We start from the raw sequence: 11,489 nt of genomic DNA on the forward strand, positions 1-11,489 counted from the left end.
ACCTCGGAGGGAGCGTAGTGGAAGTGCAACCCTTCGCCTCTGACTTGTCAGAAGTCAGCGAATGCCAGCTGTGGTTGTGGTCCAAGATAAACAGTCTTCCAGTTGTCTGCTTGTACTATTGCACATCATTGGCTTGTTGCTACAGTAAGAACAGAACTGACAGTTCTTCTCTAAGAAACACTACTGTCAACAAGACTATGCAAGCAAATTTTCTTTTAAATAGCTGGAGATTCAATCTCTTGAGTCCCAAAGCACACAAGTCTGTAAGAGTTAAAACAGTACAATATGTAGTATCGCTGTTGTTAGGGTACGTTGCTGTCACTGAGTTTGAAAAATTAGTCTCACCAGAATATGACAGACCAATTAAAGTTAAAAATCTGGAGTCTAGAAACAGTTTCAACAGTTAAATGTCAACGCCCTCCCTTCTCAAAACAGGAGGTTGTTGCATTGCACCGCCATCTGTGAGGAAGCTCCGGTACCATATTTTTGTACATCATTTCAGTCCATTTGGCCAAATCAACCAGTGTTAAAAACATATGCTTTAATTTACATCAGTGTGCTTTATCCAGAAGATGTCCTGCATTTAGATACTGAAAAATGAGGGAGCACAGTCCAACACTTGTGTTCTATTAAAGCTTTTATTAGCTAGTTTAGCTTTTCCTCACAGAATTTTTCCAGAATTCCTAGAACAGTTCTTAATATCAGAGTAAAGAATTAAGTGTTCAAGTGAAGTTATGGAAGAAAAAAAGAGCAGCAGCAGTTTGGCAATAATTCCTCAAATCACTGACTGCAACTTATTTAAGCCTCCTTTTTCTCCAGTAAGATTTTGTGCAACTCATCTGCATCCTCGCTTGTTTTCACCCTTATTAACATAGTGACAGGAACAGCGGGATTCTTCTCATCGATCGGTGGATTAGGAATGCAAACTATAAGAACATTGTTTTTTCCGGTTCTTGTACATGGCATCTTAGGTGGAATTAGAACATTCAACAGTATGTTTCCTGCATGTGAGGAGGAGAAAAAAAAAATTACAATTAGCCATTTTTCAGCTTTTACTGCCATACAGATGTTAGTGTACTTACTAAGTTGGGATTTAAGTTTGCGTTTGGAAGGAAGGCAATTCACAAATATCATGTATGCTCGTCTTATTCTTCCCTAAGCATCTGCTCAAGGCCATTGTTCTCACACATTTCTTTCCTCATTAGGAATGAGGAAATCTCTGAAAATACCGTCCTCCTTTTTTAAAGGGAGGAGTCTGAAGAACATCAAATGATAGTAGGGACACGCAGGAAAAAGGGAAGGGGGCAAGGGAGAAGCAGCCAATGAGGAATCCAGTCACAGTGCTTAGTTTATGCTTACGCCAGTTACTCATTCTGACCATCAAGCACAGTTCATAAGCAGAAGCATAAAGTTAGCTTTAACACACATACAGACGTGTTAATCTAAAATTGGACAAACTACAGTAGAATAAGTACTTGGTATCCTCAAATCATACAACACATCTGATGTGGTCTCCCACCGGGTTACTGACAGCAGCCCGATGTCAACTTGTTAAATTACGTAGCGAGTCGGAGAGCCTCAGTATTAGTGATCTATTAAAACACTTGCAAACAAACTCAAATCTGCTTCCACAGAAGATGCACACATTTTGTAAACCTGGTAAATAGTTCAGAACACGGTAGTAGTATTTAGGGAAAAGTCAGTCTTCGCCTTCCTTTCCAGTGCAGTTTTTCAACACAGTGAGATTTTAGGAAAGGATTATAGCACTGTGTGAAGATAGCAAAAAGGAAAGTGTGCATCACTATGACTGCAGCAGCTTTGAGAAACCAATGCTTGGAAACACCAAGCTGAAATGTCTTTGTGTACGAGCTGAAGGAAAAGGAAAGATTTCCTAATACATCACCTCAGGTGAAGGCAGAGGGAATACAAATCAACACCATGAAAATTAGCATCAGCTGAGTGAAAATCAAGACTTGTGTTAAAGAGTAGGTAACTTGGAGAAATCAAGTTTTCATCTGCTGTGTTCAACACATTCAAATCCCCACAGAAATGCTGAAAGCCCCGACAACTCTGCCACACATCTGCCTTCGGTTTTATTGCCAGGAACTGCCCTTTATCTGGCAAACCTTGTCTCCACTGAAAGAAGTTACTGATTTAGAAGTGACTAATGCAGGAGCCCCAGTCTCGCTAGTATTTGAAAACTGCCCCGGACGGGCCTGCAGAGACTTCGGAGAGACTTGCTGGAGCACATTATGAACTGAAAATGAGGTGAGATTTACCGAGAGCCTACAGTGCAGCATGGCTTTAGTCCTCAGGTCTTCTATAAACATGACATTTACTCTGTTTTATGGAAGCTGGCAAGTGCACCTGAACCCCACGTGCAAGTTTGCTGAAATTAGGTACTGCGGTGTAGCGAAGTTTCTCAACAATGAATATCCAAACATTGATTTGCACAGTTTGAGTGTGTAAATGCTCTTCAGCCAGAATATCACACCTTATAAACTTTAATACATCAAGTCCCCCTAACTTCTAAAAGCAAAGAAGCAGTTGGGGTTTTTTTCTCTTTAATTAGCTGTATGTGTTAACGTTCATCTCAGGAGATATTCTGAGGAACTCTCACATGACAGGCGACTCTAATTCTGTAGAGTCAACCTACCATTTGTGATCTAACTGAAGTGAGCTACAGCACAGTTCAACAGTTGGACTTCAGCATGCATTTTAAGAGCAATGCCTACAGCAAACTCCTGCACGCCTGATCTACATAATGCTCCCCTTTCCCTCCAAGTACAAGGGATGTCTGCCCACGTGGCCAACGATTTATATATTCAGGATGAATTGCAGACAAGTGACAGCTGGCCTGCATCTTAGCACAAAATTTGTTCCCCTCCATTCATCACACCTGATATATGTATACTTCATGGCAGGTCTTAAGCCACTCTTCAAAGTCACTCAACAAGTCAGGGATGGAGAAAAGCTATTAAAAAGGGCAAGGGGAGGAATACCCAAACATACACCATAATGTTTTACTTCCTTGCACTGCTTCCTGTGCACTACTTTGTAAAACGCATTAGAGGCATCCAATTGCTCGTTGCATACTTGATATTATTCAGAAAAAAGCAGAAATGTTTTCACTAATCGTGTCTGTTATGCTGTGTAACAAAAAAATCCTAATGCTTAGCAGGGAATTTCACATCAAGACTTGCTACTAGAAGAAATTTACTTACCTAAATTGGTATCTGCTCGGACTAGGAGCTGAGTTTTTTCATTTCCTGCTGGTTTTAAGTGTAGTGTTCCTACACCTTTTTCTTTAAATTCATTATCCTTTTTGTAGAACAGTTTGCACCTGTAAAAAAAAAAAAAAAAACAAAAACCCCCTTGTTTGTGCAGATATGCGGAGATTAAACACAGAGATATCTCCTAAATACAAACATACATACACATGATCTGACTCACAGTAAGCCAGTATTTTAACAATAATCAGGAGTTAACATGCTGTGAGTAGCATAAATCTTCACCTTGTTTCATGTGCTAACAGATAATTAACTTTCTCTTTCTGAACTGGAAGTACTATTTCTTTCAGTATTGAAATCATAAACGTATTACTTTCAGGGCAAAGTAAAATGCACAGCAACGTGTACTCAGGGTCTCTAAGGAGTAATAACTGTAAGCTACTGTTTAAAAACACTAATTACAAAACCGTACGAACTTGCTGTATCGTTCTGAAGTTATAATAGCACTTTAATGTAAAATTTAAAAACATTTTTTAAGGAAAGCTCTAATAAACCTAATGCCATTCTTCATAAATTAGCACATACCTTCTCTCAGATAAAGCAAATGACTTTCTGTAGAAGGACAAACCCTGTGCTACGTGTTAAGCAGACATGCAATTACTGAACATGCTTTGAAAAAACTGCTTCTAGTAGAGCTAGTCTCATTTTGAACTTAAAAGTACAACTGGTTCACTCCTTCATGCAACAATCAGCATGTTCCAACTGAAGAGTCTTATTTTAGGCTATGCAAACAACTGAGCACCTGACTGATTTTTCAGAAGTACAGTACGTTATTTCTGCAGTACAAGGCCTACCATTTAAACTTACAAAACCTGATGAAGGCAGAAACATCTTAATCATTTGTAAAAAAAAAGATCACAAGTAGAACACAAACTAGTTATTAGTGCTGTGTGCAAGACACACTAGAATTTTAGTGAGTTCTTACACATTTTTGTCTGTAATTAAACTTTTTTACAAGCAGAACTTGATATATGGCTTCCTAACAAGCTTTATTAACCAGGAAGTCAAGACCTGTGCAAGATACACAAGAATTTTAGTGAGTTCGTACACATTTTTGTCTGTAATTAACTTTTTTACAAGCAGAACTTGATATATGGCTTCCTAACAAGCTTTATTAACCAGGAAGTCAAGACCATATACATCATTAATTACGCACTGCAGTGGCGAAGAATAGCAATATGCAGGTACGAATTTTATTCTCTAAATTATAATTCTATTCACCATTCCAAGTTAAAGTCACTCACTTCTTTGAGTAGAAAGCATCATCTTCTTTTATTTCATTAACAATGACTTTTGGTGGCTCTTCTTCCTCCTCTTCTCCTCCTGTAAATGAAAAGTTTTAATATGTTAATGTTGTGAGTGTATAACCTGGAAGGTAGTTTTAGCATTCTAGTAGAACTAGTTTATGCATGCTGTATTTGACATATACACGTGTGGCCTGTCAATGATTGCCAAAATACATTTAAGTCAATGTGCGCTCTGAAGCAGCTTCAGCTACAGAAAACAGTCTTACTTTCTTTTCATTCAGCCACACCCCTCAAGCAACTTTATGCTCATTTTCAGTATAAATGGGATGAAAATACCCAAACCCTCACCAAACAATCAAAAGCAAAAAATACAAAGCTCAACAAGTCAAACTTAAGTCAAAACCTTCTGTCAGGGGGAAAACAGTTATAACATTTCAAAGAATAATCTCCGCAAATAGGCCCAAGTAAAGCATAATAAATACTTCCAACAGCCAGGCTTAATTTGGGGGAAGGGCATTAGTGGCAGGAATGACAGCCAAGAGACAGTGGCAGGATTATGCCTTTCCAGTCCCTCAACTGCTAGGATTTCTATCAGCTTACTGCACCCAGCTTAGGTAAATAGCAGAGTAAAACTGTCAGGTAGTATGTAACTTTATTGGCCTCACAGTCTATTAAGTAAGATGTATGGAACTGTTCTCTCTCTCTTACGCATTTTACCGAGGGGATCTCCTGATAAAGCTGTTGGGAAAAGCAGCAGGATTGAAGTGTCCTGCAGGCTCAAAGATGAACATACCAGTTGCTTTACATTTCATTGTTTCCAGTCTTGTATTCAGCTAGAGAATTAAATTCTATTACAGAAGTATAAATCTGACAGAAATACGTATGTTTTCATAACCATATACTTTTATAGTGTTATGTAAACAGTGTGCAAGACTGAAGTATTTCCAGATTAGTGGTACAGTTCTTCACTTTAAAAATCAAGAACAATTATGATCTAGTTGAACTCAGTGTTATTTCATCTCTGCAGTATTCTGAAGATGCATAAAGTCACAGCTTACCATTAAAATTATCGTATTAAATAGAATTTACCTTTATCATCGCTATTGCCACTTTCTGTCTGAGCTTCCAATACATTGGTGGATACTGCAGTGACAGACTTAGCCTGGTTTGCATCTTTTCCAAACAAACCTGAATTCCCAGGAGAAAACGAGAAACTGCTAAGTGTTCCTGAACCAATGGAACCCAAAACAGAACTGTCGACATTAAATGAGACTGTTGATGTAGCTCCTAACGATGGGTCTTTTTTTTCTGATGCAGCTTCAGGTTTTTTGTCCGAGGTATCCTCCGTTTTGTTGTTGTTAAACAAAAATGTTGATCCTTGCTGTAGCTTTGAATTCCCGAATGTAGAAACAGACTGAGCGCCAGGTGTCTTGTTGCTTTCGTTTTCAGAGCCACTATCACTGCTGCTTCCGTGTTGCTGTTCAATATTTGCTAAATACTTCTCATAGTCTCTAAAGATGGGTGTCAGGTCACATAGTGGGTTTGTGTTTACATGCTTAACTATCCAGTCACGCACAGAACAGTTTAAAGCTGCTAACTGTTTGTGGTAAACGCTAGAGCTACAAACTTTACTCTGAGCGTAGCCAGATGAGGAGGGTTGACTGCCACCATTAGCTTTTGGGCTTGCAGCCTTTTTCTCAGTAAATGCAGTAGTAGTAGGACCATTTGACATTGTGGATCCTATGAGAAGAAAAACATGGTTTAGAACATTTTTGTTTTGTCCCAGAAAGCAGAGTTTTCATAAAAACCTAAACTAAATATTCTCAATATTGCTTTATCAGATCACTCATTCTTGTTCAGTTCTGTACCTTGTCTTGTATCACAGCACCGTGTATGAGCTACTGTGGTACAAGTAAACAGACAATGCTGTGAAACAGACCTAAGCTAAGTTTAGAAAAGCAAGTTAGTTCAGGGATAGACAAAGTAGATGGAGCATGCAGTTGTATTAAAAAAAATCCAAAGAAATCTTGTACAGAATAACACTAAAAGAAATAAGAGTTTTATATTTCACCAACCTCCCCAAAATCTTAATTCAAGCTTTACCAAGCTTTAAGTTATTAAAACAAAATATTCAGTTATCTCTTTCTACTTGTGCTTCAAAAAAACTCTGAACACACTAGCACCTGATTTTGCACTTTTTGCGTGGTTTCTGTATAAAAACCATAATAAGCAAATTAAGAAAGTCTTCACTAAATATTTAAGTTTCTCCAACTTAGTTCTAAACTTCAAACTCCACCATTGCTATTCTGTGGCATGCTGACTCTAAAACACTGTGGCATGGTTACCATTTCTGCATCCCCAACACAAAGGGATAGAACTAATTCTTCAAGGACTACCAAAGCATGAGACTAGAGTTAGACTTGCCAAAATATTTCAAGTGTCTTAAAACATAGGTATAAATATAACAGATAAAATCCTAGTAAGACTGTTTGCAATATAAGTCATACAGGGGAAAAAAGGTTAAGACTTCAGCTATGTGGCATGTATTTACCAAGAACTGCAAAAAATACAGAAACAAGACCTTAAAAAAAAAAAAAATAATCACACAAAGAAACTGCAGTCCTACTAAACGGACGTTTTCCATTAGCTGTTTTTTTGAAATTAAATTCAGAGAATTGGGACAATTATTTAAGTGGAACATGTTATCAGCTGTTTTATACTGTTCAGAGAGTGTCTTATGGCAATGTCTTGCATTCCCATTTGCACCTATAAAGGCAAAACCTCCAGTATTGGATCAAATATGACTTTAGTCTTAAAACTGCATGCATTTGATAGCTTGTCCCTCCATCAGTCTAAAATCTTTCTAAGAAATCTTACAAAGAGAAATAGTCTCAAAACCTTAAAACAGAACTACAGCTGCGTGCATTTGTTTTTTCACTATAAAATCATAAACAACAACATAAAATCACTACAGATTTTATGGCTGAAATTTGTTGATAAGTATGTATGCTTATTTAAAACTTACCAAATGTTGATTGTGTTTCGGAGGTGGTCTTTAAACTGCTGAAAGAAGGAGTGCTAGAGACACTACTACTTCCATTAGATAACCCTTCTAAAGGCTTTATTCCTGCACCATTACCAAATCCACCGAAGCCACCTCCTCCTTTTCCAGAAGGCAATATAAAGCCTTTAAACCCTTTAAAAGCTCCTCCACTTTCAGACTGGGGAGAGGGAAGAAAAAAAAAAAGAGACAAGCAGTTACATACATCTCCTCCACAAAAATCCTATCCCCACTTGGTATTCCATTTATTTTATCCTGGTTCAGTGTGTCATTTCATGTGTTATTCTAAGTCAGCTATGTAAACAAAGTTAATAGCTTCCTTATGACACATATTGCTACTATTTTTAAAGGACTCAGATGTTTTGTATAAAAATAAACGAGATCTAGGAAGTGGATACATAAAACTTGTTCAGAGCAGCGGATGTGTTTGACTACCTATTTAGACATTCATATCTTCTTGTTTTCTTTAAATAATTACATAGGAATATATAAATGCAAGCTTATTTTCAGCAACTTTCAGCATTTAAAACCGCAATTAGAGTCCAACACTTCAAGCCACTCATGAAAACAGCATACTTTGTAGTCACCAAGTAACATTTAAGTGATTTACCCAAAATATTCCAATGTGAGTGATGGGAGAAGCAAAGATAGACTGTTCTTGATAACACAGTATGTATGCTTTCTGCAGCCTTCTCATTACCTAGTTCTGAACACCATCTTTACAACCATATCATTTTATGGTATAGTTTCTTAAAAGATACCGTGTGATTAACATGCAAATAGGCACTGCCACTTTTAGGTAGTACGTATAATGTATTTTGAAGTAATAGCACTTATTACTGGAAGGGGACTTTCAATGTCTCTGCAAAGCCATCAGAGGAAAAGGAGAATTGCTTCTGAGTTTCAACTGATCTTGCCACTGAAGAAATAGCAAAACTTACCAATTTTAGGTTCTGTTCAAGTACATGGCCTCATGGGTACGGGCTCTTTTTGTTTCCCTTTGTGCTTTATCTTTTCCAGTGCAGTCCCCTGTTTCTCATTTCTAGGTAACTATTTTTATTCTGTCTCTCTTTGATCAGTCCTACCTAACCTCTCTCTCTCTCTGGACATTCAAGTTAAACTGCAGTCTTTTTCTTCGCAGCATTCTGCTTGCTCCATTTAGGAACATCAATAAAATTCAAGCTTGCCCTTTCTGTAAGCGGTTTCTTATGCAACCTCAGCTGTCCTGCCACCTCTTCTGCTTTTCAGACTTTGCCCAGCCTATCCCAGCTCTTCTTCCGGCTTTGATCTCTAATGGCTGACTCCCAGCCTCCTGACTATTTCTTCCATGATCATCTCATCCCCTTTCTCAGCCAGTTCTGGTTTTCCCTATTCCATTTTCCCCTGAATCTCTCCTGTTCAAGTTGTGGTTTATTTCCTGCATCACCTCTTCCCAGTACAATCCTTTAATTAAACTGCATTCTCTAACACATTTGTGGTTAAAACTACTGTAGGCCAAAGTCAGCTAGGACAGCTGCCTCGTTTGTATTGCTTGGACAGCAGAAGGAAAATCAAAAGCATAGGAGAAAACTATCTAGCCTCTAATGCTGCCTAGTCCCTGTTGAAATAATCTTTCAGAGAGAGATATATATGACAAAGCGTCTGTCAGGGGTTTTTGAAAGGACTACAATTTGCTTCGACTAGGTTCATGTTTTCGCAGAGACTACACCTGTAACAAAGGCCAACTTCCTTTCAGTTTTCAATTTGTTACTGCAAAGAGTAGGTGGCACTAAAGCTCTTCGGGGTGGGGTGTGGGGGGCAAGTAGCAGAATTCTTAACAACACATCTTTTTCATTCTCAGATCAGCTTAATGTTTTGGCTTTTAATTATTTAGCATCTGCCTGAGACATGCCCCAGCCCTCCAGTACAGATAACTAGTAACTTGCGATTTCTAGGCTTCCATCTCTGCAAATAAAACCGGAGCAGTTCAAATGCTATTTTACCCATCTGCAGAAGGCACTACGCCTGAAACACTCTGCATTTATACTTCAAAACTACACATCTCTCTTCACCCAGTCAATAGCAGTATTACCCATTTTTCATTCTAGCCTTACTCTTGCTATGGGACAGTAAGTGAAAATTAATTTGCACGTACGAGCTGACTAGTTGCATATACCCTCTTAACGACAGCTTTATACAGTATTATTACAAGCCCAAATAAATAAAACCCAGAGCATGGATCTCGTATTTTGCAACTGAGTCAAACTACAACACTAATGCTCAGTGATTACATTACCTCTGATCCAACATTTCGGCGCTTTGCTTTTTTAATAGCTCTGTTCTTCAGGACTTCTTCACTAGCTACTGAGAATGTTCCCACCTGTAAGAGGAAGTTATGGAATCATTATGCATTCTGAGAATTTCACTACTGCCATCCTAGTCTGAAGAGATAGCTGAGATCAGTTTTTGAACACAACTGTAACGCTGTTCCCTAACAGGAGTAGTAGTAGTGAAAAAAACCAAACCACCCAGAAAATACAGTACTGTGATTAGCTGGCCAGCTACTTGGACATTAGCTGGTACTTCCACAAACCCGTCCATCTCGTTCTGTGTTACATTTCCCTTTGTGCAATCTCAATTTTATTATGATAAATTATTTAAGATTTTTTTTCTTTTCAAAGAAAGCCATAAGGTATCTTTGCTGACAGTATATTGAGATGTATGCCGTAAGTCAATCTCCTGCAGTCTGCTGTAATTCAAGTATTAGCAAAGGCAGTTAATGACCAATTACTACCTTGTAATAAATGAGGAAATTAACTTTCCTTATATTCAAATTTCTGGGAGAGTACTGTCAGTTTTCTTTCTCAAATTTTATAGGCCTAAACATTTAATACTTTTAGTAGCACAGAAGCAAGCACAGTTTGTTGAGAGATAATACATGAGCCATAACTAAGCATGAGACACTAAACATGAAAATCTTTTTTTTACAGTCAGATGAAATTGATACATTTGACTGCTTAATTCCTCTGCCTGTGTAGGGACATTCAGCTAAGCACTCCAAATTAACATATTTCTGAAATTAACTATTACTGACCTTTAAAAAAAAAAATAAAGAGACAAGACATGAAGAAAATTTATCTCAAGAAATCAAAACCGCTTTTCTCATGAACTCAATAAATACCCATCACACATCTGAAGAGTTCAAAAGCAATATGCATTTTAACAAGCCTGGGGTTCCCTTTAGAAATATAAAGTTCCTTTCCCCAGAGCTGCTGATGCCATTTTAACTGTTAAAAGCTGCTTTGCTATATGGTCTGCATATATTAGAAGATTTAAAAAAAAAAAAGAAATTCTCTTCTATAAAATTATGTTTAATTGCTACACTTGTAACCAATTTTACTGTAGATTTCACCCACCAGATAAATAGCCCATGTAAACAACTACCCTACTACCTGCAGGGGTAGGAGAATCCGGGATCTAATGTATATCTTACCTCCTCAGCTTCATCTTCCTGATCCCAGTTTCTGTCAGTCAGTTCCTTCTCTGCAATTCTCTTTGCCATTTTTCCACACCTGGGTAGGGGGAAAAAAAAAAAAAATCACATAGAATCAACTGCACAGAAATTAAATTCTAAGCAACAGCGATCTTCAATTTGTACCACTTAGAACAAGTAATGGGAATCAGAGTTAATATAGAAGTAGGTGAAAATTGGAATGTCAGTTGAAAACCAACTATTTCTAACAACTGTTGTGGCAACAACAATCAACAGCACTTGAGATTAAAGTTGTGGTGAGAAGCCATATTTGATGTTAAATTTAAGCAACAATGGAAACATGCAGTTCAATTATGCGGTAAGTTTTCTTTAGCAGTAATGCTGGCTAGAGAAATTCCTTTCAGTCCCATAACCCATAT

The 11,489-nt window shown here is 37.7% G+C and overlaps 1 protein-coding gene across 1 annotated transcript; it reads right to left on the reverse strand.

Annotated features, from left to right (window-relative positions):
* Positions 1-593: 593 nt before the first annotated feature.
* On the reverse strand, positions 594-11,144 carry NUP50 (nucleoporin 50kDa). Its single transcript, XM_009705566.1, has 7 exons — positions 11,071-11,144; positions 9,874-9,957; positions 7,563-7,758; positions 5,627-6,277; positions 4,535-4,613; positions 3,225-3,343; positions 594-1,001 (listed from the first exon to the last, which is right to left on the reverse strand). The coding sequence occupies exons 1-7, from the start codon at positions 11,137-11,139 to the stop codon at positions 799-801; spliced, it is 1,401 nt and encodes a 466-aa protein (XP_009703868.1). The 5' UTR covers positions 11,140-11,144; the 3' UTR covers positions 594-798.
* Between the last annotated feature and the right edge of the window lie 345 nt (positions 11,145-11,489).

The sequence above is a fragment of the Cariama cristata genome, unplaced genomic scaffold, assembly GCF_000690535.1.
Source record: "Cariama cristata isolate BGI_N322 unplaced genomic scaffold, ASM69053v1 scaffold8100, whole genome shotgun sequence".
Lineage (NCBI taxonomy): Eukaryota > Metazoa > Chordata > Aves > Cariamiformes > Cariamidae > Cariama > Cariama cristata.

Bases quoted from the DNA above. Each gene is read 5' to 3' on its own strand.
- NUP50 (XM_009705566.1), bottom strand. From the start codon at position 11,139: ATGGCAAAGAGAATTGCAGAGAAGGAACTGACTGACAGAAACTGGGAT. The intron at 7,759-9,873 runs GTAATGTAATCA...CCCTCTCCCCAG, and splicing joins GCCGAAATGTTGGATCAGAG to TCTGAAAGTGGAGGAGCTTT. The intron at 6,278-7,562 runs GTAAGTTTTAAA...TTCTTCTCATAG, and splicing joins CGAAACACAATCAACATTTG to GATCCACAATGTCAAATGGT.